General features: G+C 38.8%; 1 protein-coding gene across 1 annotated transcript; it reads right to left on the bottom strand.

Annotated features, from left to right (window-relative positions):
• Positions 1-8,293: 8,293 nt before the first annotated feature.
• On the bottom strand, positions 8,294-22,758 carry LOC107085089 (chondroitin sulfate synthase 2-like). The gene is made up of 4 exons (XM_015375239.1): positions 22,295-22,758; positions 17,886-18,450; positions 12,547-12,729; positions 8,294-11,482 (listed from the first exon to the last, which is right to left on the bottom strand). The coding sequence occupies exons 1-4, from the start codon at positions 22,582-22,584 to the stop codon at positions 10,220-10,222; spliced, it is 2,301 nt and encodes a 766-aa protein (XP_015230725.1). The 5' UTR covers positions 22,585-22,758; the 3' UTR covers positions 8,294-10,219.
• Between the last annotated feature and the right edge of the window lie 3,140 nt (positions 22,759-25,898).

The raw sequence follows: 25,898 nt of genomic DNA, 5'->3' as shown, positions 1-25,898 counted from the left end.
AGCTTATGGAGGGTGTTGAAGTCTTTTTGGTTTAGGCGTGTAAAAATGTGGGACACGGTAAATGTTAAGAGCACAAGTAAGAAAAGTGGAAATGGAATTTAATAATGAAGTCTTGTACTTTTATTCGCTTATGTTCATATTTTCCACAAGGTCAGTCTAGTCACTGACAGCTTTTTCCTCTGCAGAAACATTTTGAATTTACATGGCTGGAACCTGGAGGAATTTCATACAAGGTTCTCTTTTTTTTTTCACACACACACACATTTAGGGAGCTCCAAGTTGTTTCTGATGTTTTATTGATTATGGGATTTAATTTCTAGGCTAACAGGCACAGGTGCAAAGGTTCATTTTTATTCCTATTTTGCCAAAACAAACTTTTAACATATTTTATTGGGATTTTATATAACAAAATAATTTAATCTGGCTTTATAAAGCAGGAAGTTAACTATACATTAGTTCCCAAATTTTTTATAAATACAAATGCAAAACCTGATCCATTTATTACAGCTGTAAGTAACATGTCTACCAGCATTGTAGGCTAAATATGGAGATCGATATCTTTGACTGTTTTTAGCAAAATTACACAAACTCAGTCAGTTTGAACTTAAGATGTTGTACCGCTAAACTCTAATGTTTTCCATTCTTCAACCTTTTCTTCCTGGATTGCTTTGTATTAAGTCCAGTCCATCTTTCCTTCAGTAGCTTCCCCTGTCCCAATTAAAGAGGAGCATCATCACTGAATGATGCTGCACCACAATGTTTCACCCTGGAGGGATATTTTTTTAGGGCTACTTGTCCATTTCTGCCACAGTATCAAAAAGTAAAAACCAATCCCATTGGTGCATATTATTAATTGCTTAATCAATAGCTTAATTGGCTATGTTTGATTAATCACAGGAATTATATATAGCAGCTGGTTGCTAAAGTTAAGTCCATGTTGGTGTAATATAGAATACAAATAAAATACAGGGCTGTGACGTAAAAAAGGAGAGATACAGGAGTCATTATGCTTTTTGTTTTGTACTTCTCTTTTATTTTTATAGAAAGCTATAACAGATAGTTTTTTGTTTGTTAACAAACAATTGCACAAAGCACAAATTTAGCTCTAAATTGCACTTTCCAAATTTGTACAACAGTGGAAGATAAGGAAGGCTCCATGTTCTGTTTTTGCTTGCTTTCCTCAGATTGCTCTAATAACAGGACAGAGGTTAGCTTTAACTATCAGTGAAAGAGGAACTATCACGAAAATATAAACAAGCTAGCACATAATTTAGAGTTCTGCCCTAATCAGTGGGCCTCTGCAGAGAGTAAATGAAAGTGGAGTTTATTTTTTATTTTTTTGTTGCACAGTTAGCTCATCATGTTCATTAATTCTGCAATAATTGCTCTTGATTTATAGCGATGTGTTTTGTTTTTATTTAAATGGCCATCCATCACCATATCAGCCTAGCTGCAGCAACTGCTAACCCTGCAGCTCGAGGCAAGAGAGTACATGTAAGATTCCACAAAGTGATTTGTAGGATCTGAGCAGGAAATTTCCTCTCATGATTCAGTTTGGAGATAAATGAGGGAATACATTTAATTCTAATATTACTCCTTGCATAACATACATTTAATGCATGGATATTTCAGAAAAAATATGAATCTATACACCAAATATATGTTTATTCAAACTACAAAAACATGAATATTAAACACATATTAAGATACTTTTAACATCATTCTAACATAATCAGATCATTTTAAAAAAGTGTATTTTGACAACAAAAAGCCATCATGGCCAAACAGGAAGTAAAAAAGCACATGCAGAGGAATTGTATCTAATGGACCAGCTTAATTGGACCATTTGTACTAGAACATAATAAATCGATGTCTGGCCTCAGTTTGTTTGTGATCATAAGATTTTAAAAATTGCTTTATTTTACACGCATGATTTTTGGTTTTTAGTAATACAAAATGTCTGCTGCGGTCCCCAGAAAATTAGAAGAAATACTCTCGTTTAGTTTGGCTGCTTGTATCTGATTGCATATACTCTCCTCCATCCACCACAAGCTGCTTTAGCTTGAAATGGTTTCTCAGGCACAGAAGAAATGTGTGAACTGTTGGCAGCATTATAAAGTTAAGATGTTAATACAAAGGTTTTCCTCGTTACGTTTGAACGCCTTCTGTGTTGTTCTGTAGAACTTTGAAACAAATAGCGAGTTAAAATGTTTATGAGGTCAAAAGTGAGATTTGCACAAATGCCGAGTGGCACTAAAACCCCAACTGATGTTTATCTTCCATAAATTTCAACACCTTAAATAGTACACTTCAGTTACTTGAAGCCATAACACTGTCAATTTGAAATAGTACTTCAAAGATCAACAAATGAAGATTCTGCCTTAGGTCCAATGTTTATTTTGTTTATTTTTTCTAAATATAAAAAAACAACAACACTACACAACCATAGAACACTGAGATGTAATCCTTGGTTGATCCCTTAAGCCCCATTTTCACTACCCTCTCAAAACCTATCCGTGCCAAGCTTGGATCAGTTAATAGTCTCGAGCTCGGTTCCTTACAACCATTTAAGGCTGATTTATGCTTCTGACGCATAGCCTCTGCAACCGTCAAATCTGTCTCTGTGTGACACGCACAGAGGTTCTGAAGCCGTCGTCGCACACCTCAAATATATCCTAACTACGCGCCAGATGGTTGACATGAAGCGGAAGTGCGCAGACAAGTGCGCAGCTGTGATTGGTCCTTGGTATGCCTTTCCAGCTGTCTGTGTGGTCATCCTTCTCGATTCTGTGCCGGGGCGCGCCATTTTTAAAAACCGAGGAACAACTACAATGGACAACCTACACGTTCTCATTTGTCCATTAACAGAACCTGTTCCTCTTCTATGTCTAAACTCTAAATCCATCTCCATGACCGTGACATCTTGCAGATGTACCATTGTTGTTTTAAAAGATAAACACTTCCGCCAGTGCCGGCGAAGTTCTTGTGACCATCCGCCGAAGTTCTTGCGAGTTCTCCAATAGGCTCCCCCTTGAGCTTTGGCAGGAAACTGCTGTGCGTCCCTAGAAATTCCAGACCAACGGTGCAGAAGTAAACCAGCAAAACTGGTTTGCGACCATACCCAAGCAACATTTTGATGTGTGTGGTTCCAGTTCTCTAGATGTAAACAAGTAAAACACCATGGTGGTGCCCGTAACATTCAGGAAGTTTGTGGAGAGTCAGGCTAAGAAGGCAGCCTTTGGTGAATTTACTTGACAGAGTTGACTTTTGGGAAGTGAATACGAAAAACGATAGTCTAATCAAGGCTTACAGACAGGGAAACAATGACAGGAGTTGAGACTCATCACACTGCTAAGCAGAATCAGCACTAGAAATCTTGTGGCACGATAGGGTAGCTTCTTTTTTATGAATATCTGAAATTTCCTGATTACGGAGGCTGACTGTAAGGAGATGATGCAGTCTGCTCCAGTGCTCTTACCTGAGAACATGCGGTTCAGTTATGCGTGCCATTTACACTCAACAGTTATCTCGGTTACCGTGCTCGGACTGATCTCAGCACGGTTTCAAAAGGGTAGTGTAAATGTGGCTTTAATATGAGGGGGGTTGGAGTGGCCCCGCCCACTGTTCAAACTGGAGGTGAACAAAACAGACACACCTATTGCAGAGACTTGGCAGGGCTTTTGACATCAACATGCCAACATAGATGGCAGAGAGGTAAACAGCATGTCTAACATGAAGTAGGCCTGTCTGGTTCCACAGCTGTTGGAAGGTAGGAGTTGATGTACACATTAGAATATTTAACCACGTTTGTCCCAGGTGGCTGCTAACCAAGGTGGCTAATCATAGGCAGAATACGCCCAGAGGAGAAAACTTATTTAAAAAACTGTAAGGTTCTTGTTTGTTAGATGCTTCTGTCAGATTTATTTTTCTTTTGCACTTAATACCCTTATAAATTTCAATGAAGACCTACAGACTGTCACTGCTTTGTCCATTAGGCACTGATGCCAAAGTTAGGTGGCGTTTTTTTTTTTTTTTACAAATTTTGTGAGTTACATATTTCTCAGCTTTGGGCATAATAAAAAATGAAGAAGTTATGATATGTGTTGCTTAATCCAATCAAATTATGTTATTCTGTTGTCGATTTGTTTAAAGCATTCAGTTGTAGCAGTTTTGCCATATTTAACAGAGGCTCACAATGAGATTCCAGTATCCGAATGTTGACCCCAAACTCACCCCCCCCCTTCAAGTAATCATGTTCTTCACATGGATGTTTAATATTCATAATCATGTGTCACTTTGACATTTTCAAAAGGTTCCCAATCATCGTCTCTGATGGCATCCTGTACGGGCCATGCATAGTAATCTTCTCCTCTGTCATCAATAATTGTATCCATCCTCTGAGAAGTCACACAGGAGGGGGCTGCTAGTGGAGCTGAATACAGGCATGAGTTACCCCATGGAGTTTTACACTAAACTCTATGCACAGAGACACTATCCTAAAAGAAAAAAAAGAAGCGTGTTCAGCAGTTCTAAAACACAGCTCTGGTGAATCTGAATCTGAAACCTCTTTCAAGCAAAAGTTATCATCCTGACAGAGCTGGCGCCACAACAGCACTAAGTGTGCATGACGTCCGGCAGGAGTGTAACAGAAATAGACACCTTCACTGCTTCACAACATGTGGCTCACATTGCTGGAATTTCTAAAGCTCCTTATCGGAGCTCCTGTCCTGCACAGCTCCTGAGACTTAGATTTTTTTTTTTTTCCTCCCTACAGCTCAATGGCTCCATGGCTTGTATTCGCTTGTTACATTGTGTCTAAAACCCACATATTCCAACCAGCCACGGATGTTACGTTTTGAAATCTCTTTTTTCTTTTTCCTTTCTAACCAAATATTTCTAACCTGATGCCTGAGGGGGGAAAAAAGCATGTAAGATGTTGGTGATGCAAGCTTCTGTCTGAATTTCACTGGGAGAAATTTCATCTTATATCCAGCAGAAATGGAAATGGACCATCCCACAGAGAAAAGATGGATGGAGAGCGTATATTTTGTACATAAGTGTTACGATGATGTGAATATTTCTGTTAGAGAAAATTTTATAAATGTTAAATATGGTAAATACAATGAATATTAAAGTTTAGATTAAAAAAAACAACTTAGTTTAGTTTGTGTATTGTGTCAAGTGTTTTTTTTTTCTATTATGTTCACTAGTAATCCTTCTATTTGAATCGTTTCCAGCTATTTCAAGAATGAACAAGAGTTAAAAACCTTGAACGCCTCAGAAAGCATCACTCTGGGCAAACACTTCAATCTGAAGGGTTTTCCACAAAATGAGCAATTTTATTTCAGTGTTCCCTGACTGAGCACATTTTTAAAAAATAAAATAAAAACATTTATAGATTTTCACCTTGCCGGTTGACTTTGGGACTGTTGGCCCACGAGGGAGGAGAAAGTCCTGAGACTGAACATGAAATGAAGTACAAAATAATGGCTTACAATTAAAACCAGGCTGCTCTGTAGTTATGTGGTTTTACAGCATGCCTAAGGGTAGTGCACATAGACCCTCGAAATAGCTAAAGCTGTAATTAAGGTCGCAACATTTCTCTGTTTTTAACCCAACCCAGACATCAGGAGTATGTCGGATATAACATGACTAGGAACAGCCTGCAGAGTCTGAATGACAGCGGATTAAAAGCATGCCGTTTGGTTGTTTCCTTTTGTGAAATAAAACTGGATTTCTCATTGTTCAGTCGTAGTTTTCATCATTGCAAACCAGCAGTCACCGGCTGACTAAAAAAACCTGAAGGAAACACGTAGCTGTGCTGACACCTAAAGGACAAAATGAATTCTGTAGGCATAATGCAAAGAAAAATGTACAGTTTGTAAATTAATATTTATCTTAAGGATTTTCTCTTCTTTAAACACATATGCCGAAAAATGCTTTTACTGTATTTGATAACTTTCATATTGTTTACCGGTATGCATTTTATGTCAAAAAAAAATTTAATTTACTAAAAAAAAGAAACAAGAGACTTGATTAATATTACATTTTTTTTTATTTAGAAAAATTACAATGATTCACAGTTTATTGAGAAATACAGCACTCAATTACATGTCATGTGCATCAACCAAAATGTACCGCTTTGGTTTAACAAGTACCAATATGTGTGAAATAGTACAAACCAGTGATTGGGGTGAACATGGGAAACTTCAGATGCTTGTTGCAATATATTTGAAATGTACTCCACATAAATGATTTTCTCAGGACCACAAAATGAAAAAAACTAAACAAAAAAACATGCCGTGGAAAGATAAAAACAGGTTTAAATACGGTGTGTGTAATTAAATAAAAAACTATTTGTGAATAAAGGAAGTCCTGAAAGCGTACCTTAGTGCAGAAAGTATTCAGAATCTGCGTAATTCAGGTGATGTGACTGATAAATAAATTATGGACAAAATACTAAACGAGCCTTCGGTCAGCGACGGTGGCTGCGTTTACAAGAACGGGATAATCAATCCGGCGCCTCGTTTAATTTTAGACCTTTCGTGCTGACAGGAGGCAAAAAAAAAAGAAAAGAAATACACATCTCTGTAACTTCATATTGTAATCTCAACCTCCTTATTTCACAGTGATTTTTCTGGAAGACTCTTTAGGAAAACATTCACACCAACTTAGATAAAGAAAAAAAAGAAATACTGTTTTCATACAAAATATCTAACTTATGCGTTTAGAAACAAAGAAGAAAAAAAAAATGTGATATTTGAACTTAATGCTCTGTGTTCACACTGAATAATACAGCAAACAACTGCTGTGGACCTCCACTGTAGTGTTTCCAACATATATATTAAATCCAATTACAGTTAAATAAAAGGACTCTTCTCGCTTTCTATGTATTTCAAAGCAAATGTGATGAAAAAGTGTCTACAGAGAGCAAAATACATTAAAAGGGCCTGTCAGCGAAATTACAGTGTATTTACTCTGCCTCAAACAGAAGGTACGAGTCATCAACAGTACTGTGACATACACACTGCTGCACTTGAAGTAAAATAAAAAGTCTTTGAAATAGAGAGTCCTGTCATCCAAAAGCTGCCTATCCAGCTGTATTATCTGTAATATTGCACATTTTACGTACTAATAAATTACTGCTGTTCAGTACCACTACATCCATTAGCACTCAGAGACAGAAGTGATCCCTTACTGCATTTCACAACATCTGGAAGAGGGTTCACCGAGCGGAGGACAAGCAAAAAGAAAATCCAAAGCACTTTGGGATGCTAAATTTTTACTTTTTTCTGCTTCTGCTGATATAGAAAAATATTTCTAATGTAATTAAAATATAATCTGACATATTTCAGATCTAAAAAGTTCAGAAAGTACCAACAGGTTTGTTCATTGGGCTTTTGCACCTTTTGCTTGTCTTTTTTTTTTTTTTTTGTATTATAAAGTTTAATAAAAAAAAAAAAAAAACATTTCCAGTAAGTCAAGTCTTCATGTATCAAACCCGACAAATACTTTTCCGGAGAGCTCCTCCCTGCTTTGAGGCACATGTGCAGCCTGCAGATGGCCGGGTTCATGGTATGTCCCAGTTTGCAATAAAAAACTAAAACCAAGAACCCACTTTAGTCTCCCAGCTGTAACAGGCTTTATAAACACAGAAAGCTCAACTCTCCTATCCCATTCAGCACAGCCGTACAGGCTGTGACAATACCAAAATACCACTTTATCAAAGAAAAAAAAAACAGCCAACATATAAAATGTCTTTGTCAAGGCACGTTATACAAATACACACTTCTATAAATACTCAAACCAGTTAAGTATCAAAAGTGCAAGATCTCAGAGCCCCTATGTAATTTATTCATTTATTTTTTTATTTGGGGGGGGGTCACAAGCTCTGGCGCAATCTACCATCGGAAATAAAATTAGAGCTGGACATTAACTATCAATCTAGTAACAGACTGTTAATGAAAGAAGCAAAGGAGTCGCTTCTTATTCCTCTAACCCATCTAAGAGCAGCAATGAACGCTTTTTTTTTTATTTAAATAATTACCTACTTCTTATTGTTTAAGTCATTGGTCCAACAACCCACCCTCGCTCATGAGCAGCCATACCCGGTACATCACGTCACCTAATGAAAACTATCGTCGCTATGTGATCCGATCAGGACGCAAAATCAGAATTTAGAAAATGTCAAAAATTATTCACGTCTCCTGATGCCTCGTTAATTCCTCTTGACCATTTTAATGCATGACCACAACAGGTTCAATCTGGGGGGTGGGGGGGTGGGGGGGCAACACTGTTTGCAAAACGTCAGGACTGAATATGGTGCAACTAAAACTTTAATGTTACTTAAGAAGTGACTTGGGTCAGATGAGACAAAAATAAAATGTTTGGACTTAAATTATTTTGGAGGCGCCGTCCCCATTATGAAACACAGTGATGACAGCATCATGCTGTGGGGGCATCCTTTTTCTGCGTTTAAATGGAAGTTAAAATGAGATGAAACATGAAAGGCGCTAAATAAAATGTAATCCAGATAGATTATCTGTAAGAGGCTGCAAAACACTAAAGACTGGAGCGGCGGTTCGTCTTCCAGCTAAACCTGGGGGGAAAAAATGCTGAAATTTTTTTTTTTTTAATTCACAATTCTACACTGCTAGTACTCTATCAACTACTCTTAAAAGTTAAATGAAATAAATTAAAGTTGGGTTGCTACCTGAGAAGAAGGAAGCAAAAAAAGTTCAAGGACTAATAATACTTTTACTAGACGCTGTGGGTTACTGTTCTCAGCTGATCCATTTTCGCCTAAGGTGAGTTTTGTGTACTCCATCTTTGCATTGGATTTCGTCACATTCTTCCTCAAACAGTATCCAATCAACATAGCTATTGCCAGCTAAGTAAGGGTCGGAATGAGATTCCTACAGCTTGAAGACCTTCAGTAAACACCTCAATAAAGGTTTCAAAAGGGCCCAAAAAAATAAAGAGGAACGTTGATATTTTTTTTTCTTAAATCGAACTGCTATTCCTTAACACAATGTATTAAAAAAAAAAAAAACATTAAATCATTTACTGTAGTTTTGATTTCAACACAGAACAAAAATACAGAATAAATAGAAGTAAATTTTGTTGTCGTTTTCAAGTAAACTTGCTTGTTGCACAGAATATTATCACCGTTAGCTGGGCTGTCTGCTCCGGTAGCCAGCCTACAGTCACTTCACCCTAAGATAATTTTAAATAAACACTGAGAAGACATAATTGCATTATGCTGAAATAATGTTAAAGTGTGGATCAATAAAGTATAAAATAAACATCAACATGAAGATGTTTTCAGATACCTAAAGAAGGTTGGAATAGCAAACCCATACGCTCAATAACTCGTTTTAGGCCAAATGTCGTTAATTAAGAATTATGCCATAAAAATATCTGACTTTTGAAATATTTTCCTGGGTTATACAATTACAAGCAGTGGACGTCCATGGGCTTACCTTCTCCGGAGAGTTAAAGGGCTGGCGACTGCGTCTCTGAGTGATCGGTGGAGCTATTTTTCTTTCAATAGCTTGACTGATTTTCAAAGGGGCTAAATTTGTCCTTGTTAGCATAGGAGAAAAGAAGTAGTCTTCTTTCAGTCAGCTGACCTGAAGTGTGCAGCAACAAGTGGGGAAGAAGTCATGGCTCCAACTCTAAACTCCAACTGCTTTGACAAGTCCTATTAACTCTCAACAGAAAAAATTTCAAACTGCAAGGATACCAGCATGCGGCCATGCCTACTGCTAATTAGCGTTAGCCTTTGGTAGCTAGTGTGGCAACAGCTTCCAGTTGAAAGCTGATAAATCCTTTACCACCAAGGACAACCTCCTTAAAGGTACCACAAAACCACAAGTTATTGGGGGTTTTTATGCTCCCCTAGTGGTCAAAATTGCTTGATGCCATTTTTTTGATTTGCCCGTGTCGCTAACACATTTGGTTCCAGCGAATCCTGTAGAAACAGCTTCTTTCCAAACCTGTATTGCATCAGTATATCAAAACTAGGCAAAAAAAAAAAGAAACTAAACAAAAGCTGACCAAAAAGCCTTTAATAAAAGGCATTGAGGGAGAAATGAAGGGTTGGACTTAAAGCTGGTAGAGGACTTGTTGCTGTGTTACCCAACAAGGACTCTGAAAAAATCCAACATCTTCAGTCCATTTTAACAAAAACATAGCAGTTGAAATGTGTCGGGTATCTTCAAGTACTGTTTCCTTGTTCTTGTTCAAAAAGCAGCATGGCGAGCTGCGATCGCGAACCAAGGCCCTCCATGTTGCTCTGAATACACCTGTGGTAGATGTCTTCACTGAGTTTGGGGTTGCAGGTCTGATAGCGGTACTGCTGGTGAAGAGCTGGCTCAACAGCTCGGAAGACATGCAGACCCGAATACTTTACAAATATGTCATAGATATCTAGGCTCTCCAGAATATCCTCGTTCTCTTGGACGTCGGCCAACATTCGAGATCGCGTGGCCATGTAGTCAGAGTTGTAGAAGCACGCCTCGTCGAACGACCTGCGGTCAAAATGTCCCACGTCTTTTACAAGATCTACCGTTGCTGGACGCGGCTGGTTGTGATAGGTCACGTCAGGGTTGTACTCCTGGAAGTGGATGGGAAAGAAAACCTGCCAGTTGTTAATCGAATTCATGCGGCAGCGATTCAGAAATTCAGCGTTGATGTTTGTGTTGACGTGGGCCAGGAAGAACAACGTGTCCACCGGGTGTTTTTTGGAGATGATGTCCATGAATTTAATCTGCGACGGTATTTCCGTTTTGACGCTTATCCAGGGGATTTTCACTGCGGGGTACTTTCGCTCGTAAACATTGATTTGATTTTTCACATCCGCAAATATATCATTGTGATTAACATGCTGAGCCTCCTCCGGGTCGTAGATGAACAGAAACGTCAGGATTGCATTTTCGCTCGTCTCAAAGGCGTTGGAGGCAAAAACCTCCAGGAAATGGCTGACATAGGTCCGGTCTTCAGCAGTAAGAGGTATAATGATGTGAACTCTTGTAGCTTCTGTGACATAGGGCATGGGAATGATCTCAATCAGGCTTAAGGGTCGCACCAGGTGGACTCTCTTGGTTATAGACCGGCTGTGACCTTTCTGATTAACAACCTCGAGCTGCAGGTCTAAGGTGTACTCCATGCCCCTGGTGGGGTCAAAGCGCCTGTATCCGTTAATTAGCTGCTGCTTCTTCAGATGTAAGGTGGGCTTGTACTTTTTGTTCAGCTCCTCTATGGCTGTTTCTATGACGTCCGCTACATCCATTTTATCAATGCCGCGGAGCTCGCATTTAGGAGCATCGTCGATACAGGAATATATCTCCTCCTCTGTAAAGTATTCCCACTTCAGAACTTCAAACCGAGATTTCGGCTCAAACGGTGGATTGACCCCGACAGGCCACTGAGAGGTTCTGTTGCCTTCAAAAGCGAGCACACTGACATTTTTAATCTCCGCCTGCAGACACACAACAAGGGTTTTTAATTAGACATTCAGCAAATAACCCAAAACTAACTGATAAATATGACTGGCAGCCAATAAAAAAAGCTTTTAAATTCTCTGAAATAATTACATAATGGCAATAACAATTTTAATAGACAGAACTTTCACAATGAGGGAACACTTCTGGACCATCACTGCAAACAAAGTTGCACATCATAGACTGCTATATACAATAAAACATATAGAAAGTTAGGTGGAAAAAGAAAGTATGGCAGGCATAGCTTCCCAATCAGGTTCAAATGTGTCAGGATTCTAATATTTTGAATTTAATACACGTGTGTTGCATTGAAAAAGTATAGTAAGACTTGTAATAATCATCAACACTACACATGTTACTTAAACATTTTCTGGAAGGAATACTTTTTAAGGTCCAAAGTCTGAAACTTTGAATGTTTTAATGCAACCAGTGCATTATCTAAAAGAAAAATTAAAAACATTGAAAAACTAGCAAAATAAAAATTTGAATAAAGAGACAAGGAATGATACTGGCCAAATCTTAAAACATGTTTTTAAATCAACAAATTAAAACTATAAACAGAGTTACCGGCAGTCATGTGAGGATTTTAGTTTCAGGTAAAAAAAAAATAAAATAAATTAAAAAAAAAGAAAAATTAGGAGTGAACTAATGCACTGATGGAGTAATCTACACCTACAACTAGCGCAGAATCCATTTACTGACCAGCTTTACTGCTATTTCTTTATAAAATCAACTTTTTTCTAGGATCTATTTTCTATAAAACTGGATTCTTGGTTTATGTTACTTAAAGCCATAATCATCCAACTTAACAGCAAAAAAAGCATATAGAAAATATCAATCTGTGTTGTAAATGAATTATATAAGGTTCATGTCCTGAATGGAACAAAATAATTACATGATACTCTAATTATGTCTGCTACTCTAAGATGTCTGCTTTACTCCTATTTTGTCATTTTGTGTGAGGTATAATAAGATGAGAAATGCCCAGATTGCTTTTCAGACCGACTCGCAGGTGATTCGTGACTCTTGGCAATCTGCTTACCTGCAGCTTAGCGATCTCATTGTAAGTCTTCTGGAGCTCAATCTCAGAGAAGAATCTGTGCAGTCGGTACATCTGCTCAGGATCAGACACCGGATGAACAGTCAGAGCTCTCTTGAACTTTTCGTTCTGTTCTTTGCTCGGATCAGAGTTTTTTCCGAGCTCGTAATGGTGGTACTCAAGTCCCTGTAAAGAGAAAACAAAGAGCACTCTTCATCAGATGTGATGGCATGACAGAAACATGCCGAATGCTGGTTGTTATGGAGCGTTACTTCCTTTCCAACATTTCTGCCATCTAGACTACATATCAGAGTCCTTTCTCCATGGGAAAGTTTGCTCAGTGAGCTGAACCTTCACACTACTCTATCACATGCTGATAAAAAAAAAAAAAACAATCTAATGAAGTCATGGAAAGAAGAAAGAAGGAGGAACTGCTTAACGAAGCAGCAAGGCCGCTCTATTACAAATGTTTGCCAACAGCTTACAGCCTGTAGCCCTGCACTTACTGAAGCATTGTCCGTGCCTAATTGGCATCAGTGTTCCCTTTGTACAGAAAAAAAGAGAAAGAAAGGACGTCTGGTCCTGTTTTCAAGCTGTTTCTCAACCATTCAGGGCCTGTTAACTTCTCCCTGCCTGTCTCCTTTATCTAAGGGGCTAACTTTTGGCTCAGGACACTTACAGATAGCCCAGTAACCCCCCCTTAACTATGCAACAAGATAGCTTGCAGCTCTGGACAGGAGCCAAGAAGTAGAAAAAGGGACTAAAGGACATTTTCAAATCAATTTAGTGAATTTAAAAATTAAAATAAATCCAAAGATTGCACATACTTACTACATAGGCAATCCAAGTTTTGCTCTTTTCCAAATTCTTCTGTTAAATCTACTAAGTTCTCCTTAGATATTACATACAGTGGAAAACTTTGCCCCCATTCTGTCTCTTTTATTTAAATGCTTCAAATCAAATCTTTTTAGACAAATAGAACTTTAGTAAATCCAAAAAGTAGTCTTTAAATAATGATTCCTTAAAAGGGAAAAGAGCAATGCAAACTAAACAGACTTTGTTCAAATAATTCCCACTAAACTTAAGCACAAGCTGCTCCAGCTGTTCAAGGTTCCTTTTATGATAACAGTCCATAGTCTTGTTTTCAGAAAACTGGCTTCATTTAAGTAAATGTTTTCTATTATATTTCACTCCACATCAGCTAATCAGATTAAGGTGCATACTTTGACTACACCACTTTAAGACCTACAGTGAGAGTTTTTTGTTAATGAGCCATTCAGATATGGACCTACTGATGTACTTTGGCTCAATGTGTGGCTGGATTTTCCCAAATGTAAGAATGACATCATCCCTGAGGATTAAAGGCATGAATGATTGTCTTGTTCCAGAGACAGCAATGCAGAGGCAGACTATGACACTTTGCCACCATGATGCTGGCGTGCTGGCTTTAGTTTCTGTCAGATGTAACGGGGATACTGTGTTTAATTTTGACTCAGTCTACATCACATTCCCCCAAAAGCCTTGGTGATCAATAAAATGTTGCCAGCTGTAGGGGTTTTATCCTCATGGAAGCCATCTTTCCCCCATCATTCCTTTCTGTTGAGTCGAATACCCTTTTCACACTAGCCGGAAAAAAAAAACCTGTTAAAGTCGTAAAGAAGTGATATATAAATCAAATCATTCTAGCTTAAACATGTATATAAATATACTCTTTATCAGACCATATTGTCCCAAAATTTAGAAAAATCCTGTCCTAAAATCTGTGGGGGGTTTTTCTTATGCAGGTCAGTTATACGTCAGCATATACACCTAAATTCGGCCAATCATATATCAACAGTCATCTGTCAATCTAATTTTTTCGGTCATAGCATCTTTATTCATATGTCGCAGCTAATATACGCAATGGTTGAAATAAGAAATAGGAATCATTTACTTTCCCACTGAGTTCCGTCCCAATGTTCATGGAGAGGGACGTCTTTGTCTTTGGCAGGCGTACAGTAGAGCTAACAGAACTGGCAGCGTTGCGAGGCAAGGGCTCAAACATGTACGGCTGTAAGCCTTCTACACCAAACCAAGCTTCTACCGCCCTGGCATCCTCTTGCACAACATCTTTGTCCCCACTTTCCTCCTCTAAATAAAAACTGTATGAAGGAGGAGACTCATCCACGACCTCCGACACAAAACTCTCCTCCTCTTGCTTGTTTCCTCTGTCCATAGCGTTCCTTGACAGTGTCGTTTCTAAGTCACCAATTTAGTGCTACTTGGTCTTAGGGCTGGGCGATAATTCAATAACGATATATATCGATCGATAGACGTGTGGCGCAATAGAAAAAAAGAGGGTCGATAAAAGTTCGATAAAAAAGAAACAGTTTTCCTTCCTTCTCATTGTAGCCTAGCATGTAGGTTTATGCTAGTCACTGCTTCCTCCCAACCAATCACAATCGCGGACCCAGGCACGCCGTCACCAAGCGCCGCCCTCTCAAACCACAACACAGAGCACATGAAGATGCAGCAAGGAGAGGCGGAGGAAACTGTTTCAAAGAACGGTTTTTGTAGTTCGGCAGTCTGGCAGTATTTCGGTCATGGCAAGTCGGACCAAAAACAAACCACAGTCATCTGGAAAATGTGTCGGGAACCAGTGAAAACCAGTCTGATAACGAAACCAACTTTTTTTTTTTTTTATCATCATCTCAGCCGCTCACACCCGCAGGAGTACGAGCTGTGTAGGCCCCGACGCGGCTCTCCTCCGAGGAATCTTCGGGAAAATATATATATATTTTCAGTTCTGGGCAGTTTCCCACGTAGTTCTAACAATTGAGATAAAAATGCTGAGGGGCCAGAAACTTCAAAGTAATAACTCAGGTTAAAGCAGGAAACGGGGGCGAAGTCTGTGTTTGTGTTTTTTATTAAAATTAAATCATTTTGCAATATTATAAAAAGTCCAGGCAGAGCTGCACATAAAATATGGTTTCAAATCTTTTCAATAATTATCGATATCGATCAATATGCATTTTTTTTTATCGATAAGCTTTTTTTCTATATCGCCCAGCCCTACTTGGTCCTAATGTAACTTCCCATTGGGAACCTACTAGCACTAAGTTGCTAACTGGTTAGCAAGATGCTTCCGACAAACCAGCCACAACCAAACTTGCCTACGAACCTTGCGAACCACGCAGGACGCCAGCAGGGGGTCAGACTCTGCTTTTTGGTCAAATCGGAAAAGAGCCAAAAGTCGATTGTTAGCGGGTCGACCCGGTTTTGAAAAACCTGGGTTTCAGTGGGAAAGCGGTTTATGGTAAGGTCTCTGTGAACTCAGATGTTGTGCTTGATTCCTTCCAGACCTCCTGCATAAAACTTGGTTAATGCGTGCCGCATCCCTGCGACCAAATGTCAGTTTCAGCTTCCACACCCCTCCATGCAGACAGAATTTCTGCATCATAAAAAAATTTAGAACTACAAGGACAGATCGATGTGGAAAAACATGGCGAGCAAGCATCGATCCAACAGCTGACGATACAATGCATCGAAACGTCCGCAAGAGTATAGATTCATGTTTTTTTTTTCTCCGGCCTATTTTTATCCATTTTCTCCTGGACATAATTCTGACTCCTTTCCTGTGGTGTCGCTAAAGCCAATTTACCCTCCTACCTCGCTTCCTTTAACCACTACCCTCTTTCCGCTTACACACACATTTGCAAAAACAGTAGGCAGGCTAGACATGGCGGAGGAAAAAGATGACTTACACACCCTTGCGGGTTCAAGTCATTTGTGTGTAAGTATTTCGTGATGTATTCTTGAGTGTTGTAAATAATCGATTCGTTCGGTCAGGAAATTGATACTGAATCAAATCGCCATGATGGGTGGGATTTACACCCCTAATAAATAGTGCAGATATTGTAATGGGCGGCTCATTTTCTGTGCATCAAATATAACCTAACCATAAGTATCTGTAGGAAAGTTTCCATCCAACTGAAAAGAGAATTTTAAGTAAAGTAAAGTTTGTTTGTGGTGTTTCCAATTAGTTTGAAGCCAATTAACCAAGCACCCGAATACTGTAATGTCATCATAGGTCATCCAAATTACGTTGTCATGTATGGCTGTAATAAACAGTAAGTAGTGGTTGCAGTCTAGCACTGACCACTTGCTGACGGGCAAGTTGTTCTTTCGTCAACATATTTTTAATGTTAGTTAAATTTTTTGCGAAAGCCAAAAGCCAGCTCAAACGAGCGTTAAATCTTTTTTTTTTTTTTTTTTTTTTTATATATATATATACACACATATATTTGATGGAGTTGTTTTTTCCGGATTTAAGCATTCCCATCAAGCTTTTTCTGACGCAATACTTCAAAATGCGCATTATTGGATTTTGGTAGATACGACTGTGAAGACACAGTTAGATGACAATCTATAAATGATTTTCTTTATACAGAGACATGCTGATTTTTTGTCAACTTTTAGCAAACCATCTGTAACCAGTTATGTTCTACTGAAACGATTTCAGTAACCAGGCCATGGTGGTAAATTCAGACTGAACTAAACAAAAGTTATCAATCATGGTTAACTCAAGAATCAACAAGGGATGTAATTATTTTTCCACATAAGGCAAGGTTGGTTGAGATAAACCCGCCCTTGGGTTATTTTTTTAGTCTGGAATAAACTTTTGTTTGATTTTTTTTAAACCATTCAATGTGACAAAAACAAAGAAAATCTGTAAGATTACAAATACTGTTTAACGGCACTGCACACATTTGTAAACAAAATGCATAATTAAAGAAAAACATTTTGCAAAGAATAGAAGAAACGAAAGCAAACGGTGCTGAAAGACACAAGAAAATGCCTGCAGGCAGAAGGACAAAAGCTTGTTTGACCTTAAATGCTAATGACATTAGAGGAGCAGAGCATGTTGACCCACAGGGGATTTTCACACCATTGAACCTAACCTAACCTCTCAGCTGTGTACCCAAAGCCTGTTTACCTGTCCTTCTTGCCCCCGGTGCAGCGCAGAGTTAAAAGGCTGGAGCTCTCTGCTCTGTAATATGAATACAGTCTTTCTGCCAGCACCGTTATTATAGTTCTATATAGCTGTCTGTCATTTTAAGTGCTGCCCCAGAGGCAAAGTAATGATTTCTACAGGGACTGTTATGTTTTCCTTGAGAGGAGGAGAACCCCCCTGCTGCAGCCTGTCAAACAGCTGTCTCAGATGACTCCTCTTCTTTGTGGCTTAATAATCGTCTAAACTAGGAACTGCTTCCTTCCATATCGTTTCCGTCTGAAACCTTTATACCCTCAAGATGTTGTTATTAACTGGAAAAAAAAAAAGACATGAATACAAGTCAACTCACCTCATATTCACTGACGCAGTTGGTGCTGGTATAATCAATGATGCATCTTCCCAGCCACTCGTCCGGCCTGGAGCTTAGGATGTCATTCCTGCAGTTTTCCAGGAAGGGCTGAAGTCGTAGAAGTAAGCTGCGCGACAGGAGGTAACCGAACCCCCCGTAGCAGTACTTCCCTTCCATCTCCCCGCCGATGAACTCTTCAGGGCTCCCCATGTACAGCTCCCGATCCATGCTCAGGTGCTCCACCAGTTCTCTGATGCGGTCCGCTTCCACGTAGGCGTCGTCTTGAATGAAGTAGAACCAGTCGTATTCGTTGATGTAGTGGTCTAAGACATACCTGACGGTCTGAAACATGTTCCAGATCAGCCGCTCGTCTCCGTGGGAGACCACGAACATGCCATGGGGGACTTTGCGGTTGCGAGAGCCGGTGAAAAAGACCACGATGTCCAGGTGGTGGCTGATGGTGCGGTTCACCGCCACGCCCAGAGTATTGATGGTGTTTTTGGAGGTCAGGACTCCGACGAACAGACGCTCTCGCATACCAAGCTCCGTGCTTATGTACTTCGCCCTAAAAAAAACATGGCAGCAAGTGCAGAAAGAAAGGATTTTAAAACTGCTCAAACGGTCTGTTACACTATTCATTGTGTTTAGAGGCACAAGCGAGTTCGGGAGTTAACAGAGTGCTGACTCTCCACTTTTTGCTGCACACTGCCTGTCAGCTGGTTGAAAAAAAGTGAATGATTCCTTCCTCTCATACTAGAAAAAAAGAAATAATCAAATTATATTATTAAAGGTATAGTGGAGAATGTTCTTTTTCCAGGTGGATCATCAAAATAAACGGTCCTCCTAATTGTCAATCATTCTGGTGATACGTTTACGTAAGGCCATCCTACGTGCTCATCACCATTTTCATTACCGGTGGAGTCTGACATAACGAAAAAATTACAAATCTTTTAGAAATTAAGCTTGTATGAGCGATGCAAACAGAGAATTTTAAACAGAGCGTGCAAGAGGAGAAATGGGCTCGTGCACGCTCTCGCACACGTTTAATAGGCGTACCGTCTCAGAAGCAGGTACAGGGTTGTGCATGTGCATTTTCTTGTAGAGAGGGTGCCCTGAATAAAAAATAATGGAACCGCTTTTGGCATTTAGTTAATCATATTTAGTTACTTTAACACAACTGTTTTATGTCCTACCCTGGTAACATGAAACAATTGTGTTAAAGTAACTAAATATGATTTAGTAAATGCCAAAAACCGTGTCATTATTATTTTCAGTGTGGGTCTTTTCAAAAATTCCCGAAATTCCTCCACTATACCTTTAAAAAGACTGCTGGATAGCTGGTTGAATGAAGGTTTGGATTCCTTGTCTTGCTCACAAGACAGCCACATTTAGACGTTTTAAAAATACTTTTGGTCACAAAAGTCACTCAAAAACTGCAGAAAGCCATACATGCTTTTCACTCAGCTAAAACCATTTTTTTTCTCTATAGTTCTCCTACGCCTTTTAATGCGTCTCTCTGCAACCCCATTATTTGCCACAAAGTTCCAACCTTGTTCACACACATGCACTAAACGTGCAGCTGCACAGGTGAACCCAGATTCATGCCAGAAAAGATGTCGCAATCACCTGTAAAACAAACTAACATGTCTGTCTTCCTTAAACGCCCCCAGAGTTGTGAGGATAGCAGCACGTTCTCTCCTGCAAGCAGCAGCCATTGAAAGTGGCTAAAGTGGTTCAGTCCACACCCTTCAACAAATTCAGGGGGGAAAAACTGAGCAAGCTGACCATAAAGCCTGACAAATTTAAAACCAAATATAATATTATCATAGTTTACTCAATTAGGAGCAGAGGAGCAGAACGGTACATCATTCTGTGCAACATCTACCTCAAATTTAACAGGTCTATCTTAAACCTACAGATCTAAATCTTAAAGAATTGTTTTACGGCTGAAAGAAGGAATGGGAGCAAGAGACAAAAGCTAGAAAAAAAACAACAATTGAGCTAAAATAGGCCAGAGAGCCTAGTTGTTGATGGCTAGTATCCAGATTAAAACAGAAGACCACAGGATTGGAGAAATGGGTCGAACGATTTTATCGGTTTCTATGGATATCCGAGATGTGTCAAACGTTGTGACACAAAGAGGGAAAAAAAGACAAACCCGCTTTCTGCAGAAAATGAAACGGGTAAGGACTTGCAATGTGATTCATCATAATCAACAGAGCAGTTTAGTTTCCTTCCTACATCCCACATGGCATCAGTTAAGCCCTAGTTATTGATGGTTAATCTCCTTGTAAAACTACAGCATCTTAAAAGATTTCACATCTTAAAACCGTCACTTTTTCTACTTCTATCGGTTAGGTATTAGCAGCTATTTGTTTATTAAATGTGTAAGAAACATAAAGGTGATCTCACTTTAGGTTCCTCAAAAATGTGTTTTCCTCATTTTTTTATGTAGATAAAGTAACTTAATCCTTAGCAATATAAGATTTTTTTTCAGTTATTATCCATCATGGGACATTTTGTCCCAACCATGCATCAATTTTTAAACTGAAGCCAACAGTTGCAGATACTTCTCAAAAGGAAAGTATCGTGTAAATGCTCCTTTAATTGTCCTTAAGTAAAGAAACTACATGTGAAATTTGAGCCTTTTAAGACTGTTTATCTGGATAATTCACACAAATATTAAATTACAAGCAAAACTACCCCAGCCGTGAGAGGTTTAAGTATTTGGGTGTGCAAAAAAAGTTTGTGTACAGGTAAATAATAGCAATGATTTGGTACATAGGGGCGGCCGATCATTAAAATATCGCTGTCTATCCTTCCTAAAAGGATTCTCAAAAGGACATCTTTAATTTTAGCAAAACCTTCACCTGGACATAAGGACCATTTCAAGAAACTGAAATGAAATTCAGCCACTCTTGGATGTGCGGGTTAACATTCAAACAAGCTCTCTATCCACAGGTTCTAGGAAATGTTTGCCTGCTTATGCAGAAAATGTAAGTTAGACATCCTTCAGTGTGTAGGCATACAGTGGCACCTTGTCAGCCTCAGCTTCAGTCTTAAGGCCTGGTCAGTATTAATAAGCAGAAAACTTCTGGAGAGCTCTGACAGCTTGCTTCACGCTTTAATTAGACTGTGGACAGATAATATAAACCGTCTTTCAGTCGTCACTGTTAGTGGTGGAAGAAAGGGTGGGGATGTGGGAAAAAAAAGGGAGGGGGGTGCAATTTAGGAGCTGTTTTTAAATGTTTTTGACACAAGCTGATAAGCTAAAAGATAATCAAACAAAAGGTCCTATCTTTGTTTCTAAATTTAACTACTTTCTTTCCTAAATGATTCAAACAGAACAATATTTTTGTACTTTTTTGTATTTTTGTACACCAAGAATTGTGTTGTTTTTTGGGGTTTTTTTCCTTTAGGTATTTAAAATACAATTATCTTTATTTTTACTTTTATAACCCCTTTTAGCAGTAAAGCTAGGACTTATTGCTGTTTTATTCCCCTGAAGACAAGCAGGTTATTTCCTCTTTTTTCATACGTTGGCTTTATTAGCCTATTGTTTTTCATATTTTCTTTTCCCACAATCAACTCTAATGGTTAGAATTGGGGGGTGGGGGGAGCAGACGGACAGTTTTCTTTAAAAACAAAACATTTTTTTTTCCTTTAACTATGGAAAATACATAAGTAAAAATAGCATTAGTCTTTATTTTTACTTTTATAACCCCTTTTAGCAGTAAAGCTAGGACTTATTGCTGTTTTATTCACCTGAAGACAAGCAGATTTTTTTTTTTTTTTTTTTACAGCTTTTTATATTTTGGCTTTATTAGCCTTTTGTTTTTCATCTTTTTTCCCCCACCATCAACTCTAATTGCATGTATGAAAAAAAGCAGGCTTTTGGCAGTTTTCTTTTAAAACAAAACTTTTTTTATCTTCTCATTTTAAATATCAGATTTCTCAGAAAGAAATGTGCATTTTTTTATATTTTCCAACATCTGGAAATCCCAAAGTTTTTTTTTCTATTCTGAAAAATATCATAAAACTAATTCTAATTGAACTAAAAATTAAAACTACATAAAATGTTTATTGTGTGTCTTGAGAAATAAAGTTTAAAATTAAATTATTGAAAGAATTACAAAGGTAAAAAAGTTCTCCTAAAACTTTTTTCTGGCTGTTTTTATTTTGCTTTGGTTTTTGTTTTTTATGGGGGGGGGGTGCAGGAGCCCCCCACGTTCCCTCTTGTAGAACTTACTGGGGTCGCCCCTGTGTTTTACATTAATAATCTTATAATTACTAGCCTTACTGTGACACCTGACCATCTGTGTTTTGTGAGGTCTGAAGTAACTGATCATCATCACACTGTTCATTTATCTGAATCAGAAACCAAAAATGAACGGGGACCCTAAACTGACCTGAAAACTTTCTTTGGAGCACTCGGTTGGACTTGTTTGTATGGGACTATTCTCGGCTCGAAATCCTCTTCAGACTCCACATCGTTGCCAGTTGAAATGGAGTTGGGCTTTCGGGCTCCTTTGAGGAGTCCTTCCTGACCCGAAGCCACATCCTCGCTCTCCTTGCCCTCCAGGGGACACGCTTCTTCCGTCCAGCTTACACTCAGCAAACTCAGCGTGAAGCCCAATGAAATGCCGATAACCACCGGGCCGAGAGAGCGCAGGACAGAAATAAACACTGAAAACCTCATTTTAAACTTCGGCTTTCCCTTTGCTTCTGTCTGATAGTCCTGAGTCGGTCGCTTCCGGAGGCCCCTCCAAGCGGCTAGGATGGAGCAGCTGGCTTGTTCATCAAGTGTGAAGTGGGTCAGATGGCTCCAAAGAGAGTTTATAGAAAAAGATGCAGCTTCTTCCTTAAATTCTACGCAGGACTGTTACGTGTCAGTGTCTGCTCCATGGCTCCTCCCCCTCCTGCTTGGTGTGGGGGATCAGGGGGCGGGGCTTCAAGCTGCGCGGGGCGGAGGGATATAAGAATAAAGAGCCGAGTAACGGCAGGTAACGGTCAGGGAAATGAAGACACCTCATCCGCTTGGCAGTTCACTCAGCTGTCTTTTACATTTGGCTCATTACTTATATTTTAGGGTTAGGTTCATGTAGACCAGTGCTTAAATAAAGTGTTCTTTTTATCAAAGTGAAACAAACACAAGCTGTAGTATTTGTCAAATATGTAAAAGGTTTATACATTTATCCCACTCCACTGCTGCTGACTTTTATATGATTGAAAAAAGACATAAAATAGTGCAGAACTGTGAAACAGAAGAAAAAATACGGATTATATATATATATATATATATATATATATATATATATATATATGTACATACATATAAATACATATCTATTTTCGGAAATAAATTGCTGTAAATTATTAAAATTCAACCAATATCTTGACTAGGACTGTTTTGCTGCTTTTACAGCTGCTAATCTTTTGAGGTCCGTCTACTATTACACAACCGAATTTTAAAAACTGAATTTTTGCCAATTCGTCTTTGAAAAATTGCTTAACTAGCGTTCAATTGGTATAATCTTTATAAATACTTGAGAATAGTTTTGCATAGGTGCACTCCTTCCAATTGAATGCTAGTTAAGAATTTAAAACTAGCGTTCAGTTGGAAGGAGTGAACCTATGCACAACTATTGTCAAGTATTTATAAAGATTATTCCAAGCTATGGACTTTCACTGGGCTGCTCTAACCCATAAAGATGCTTTGGTCTAAACCTCCAATATAATCAAAGAGTTATTATGGAGCCTCTAACTGACTCCAATATAACCCTTTGGTTCAAGCAGTTTTCCTGCTGAAGAAAAGTATCTCCTGACCATGATACTACTACTATTATTCAGTATTATGATGATGTGTTTCGAGTGACCTGTGATTGTTTTCCATCAAATGCAGGCTCTTGGATAAATTTGAAAAGCTTATTACTAAACCAGGTATCACATTTTCAGCATCTATGCTGTGTCTTCTACGTGGGTTTTCACAAACCAGACTTATTTAAGCTTTCTTTCAACAGTTGCTTCACATTTCTATTAAAACCAACCCTGTGGTGTGCACAACTAATATTTCTCCTGTTGACAGATTTTCCTATCTTAGAGGGATTTCTTCAGTTCATCCACAGTTACCATGGCCCTCTGGGCTGTTGCTCTGAATAATGCTCAGTCGACCTGGCTGCTTTTCTTGCAGACAAAAACTGAGATCAGGAATTAAAAAGACACCCAGAGTTTCATGAAAGACTAAAAATAAAAAGAGAAAAAAATTTATGAAATACATTTGTTCCTAGTTTTAGTAAGTGGCTACAGGTTTATTACTATATCCAACATGGTAGTACTAAGCACTGTCATAAGTTGAGGTTTAGAATCATTTAAGCAGTTAATTTATTGATTAAAAAGTCTAAAGGCATAATGTGTTTTGCACTTTCTATCTCTGAAGTCCGACCTCTGGGAACAGCAGTTTTTTTTACCAGCTGATGATAACTCAATCTTTTTTCAGAGCAGTTATGGTAATGCTGCAGATGTTTGAAGAAACAACTTAAATCCAACTTCAAGAGATTTCGCTCCAAGCATAACATGAAATCCAGTATGTGTTTCATATGGAATAGAGAGGTGTATTATAAAAGCGCTTATTAGTGCTTCTGTGGGTCAGACATATTTTATTGAACTTGCAGCTCTATTGTTTGAATTAATAAAATGCAGGTACAACTATGCATTAAAGATATAGAGGACGATCTTTTATTTGAGGGGGGAACATCTCAGTAAGTGGACCTCCTAATTGTCAATCATTCTGGTCCTGTCAATCCTTCTCGTCCTACATGCTCGTCTTTTTCTGGGCATGCACACTTTCAGGCATATATGTGTTGAGAGCTACGGATTCAGACAGTCAGAGAACAGCACGAGGAGAAATGGCCGATTGCATGGTCCTGCACATGCATTTTTTTTTAAGTTGAGAGGGCGGGTCTTTTCAAAAATTTTGCGAAAATCCTCCAATATACCTTTAAGAAAAGATAAAAATGAACCCAGTAAAACAGAAAAACTCCAGACCACTAGGGGGAGATGATAACCAACTCATATGGTATCAGACCTTTCGTAAAGGCATAATTAGGATGCTCTGGCTCGATCCTAATACCTCAAATTGGTAAGAACACTTAAAGGTACATATGCCCAACCATGTTCCCGCTCCAGAGAGGGAACGCCTAATAAACCTGTGCAAGAGCGTGCACAAGCCCATTTCACCTCTCACACTCATACAAGCTTACTTTCCAAAAGAAGATTTGCAATTTTTACACCATGTCAGACTCACCACCGATAAGTGAAAATGGGGACAAGCACGTGGGAGGGCCTTACGTAAACATATCACTGGAATGATTGACAATTAGGAGAACCACTTATTTTGATGATCCACCCGGGGAAAGAACAGCCTCCCTGAAACCTTTAAGCGACGGCAGAAATCTGTCCACAGTCACCTTATTAAGTGCTATCTGAATAGTACTGACAGCTGGGAAGGAGCTAGGACCAGGAAGCAGTATGCTTCCTAGCATAGTGACCTCCTCACCTCCCTTGCGGCTGCTTTAAGCTATGTGGTCGTCCACAATCCTTTGCACCTTATGGAGTTTAATAAAACATTATTTCTTTACATGTACTGTGTGTCACACATGCTAATGTTATCACCTTTGTGTGTTTGGGGCTTTATAACCAATAGTTTTAGCTGTTCAATATATTTGTGTGACTTTTGTATTTGCTTTCCAGGAGGCTGTAGTCCCAATGTGACCAGCATCATTAGTGTGTGTCCTCTGCTTAATGATGTCTGTAAGAATGAAGGCTCTCTGGATTCAGTACAGCAGACCAGAGCTTATTTCCTACCCTGGATAGTGTTCTCACTGTTGACCCTGAGAAAGGTGAAAGGATAGGAGCCAAGATCAGGATGTACGAGCTTGAATTTGAGGTATTCAGGTCAGGCCCCAAAGAGATTAGATGTTTTATACCTCCAAATAAGGAGGTTATTTACTTTAG

This window comes from Cyprinodon variegatus, unplaced genomic scaffold (assembly GCF_000732505.1).
Source record: "Cyprinodon variegatus isolate N-32 unplaced genomic scaffold, C_variegatus-1.0 Scaffold6, whole genome shotgun sequence".
Lineage (NCBI taxonomy): Eukaryota > Metazoa > Chordata > Actinopteri > Cyprinodontiformes > Cyprinodontidae > Cyprinodon > Cyprinodon variegatus.
This window is presented reverse-complemented; position numbering and strand designations above follow the sequence as displayed.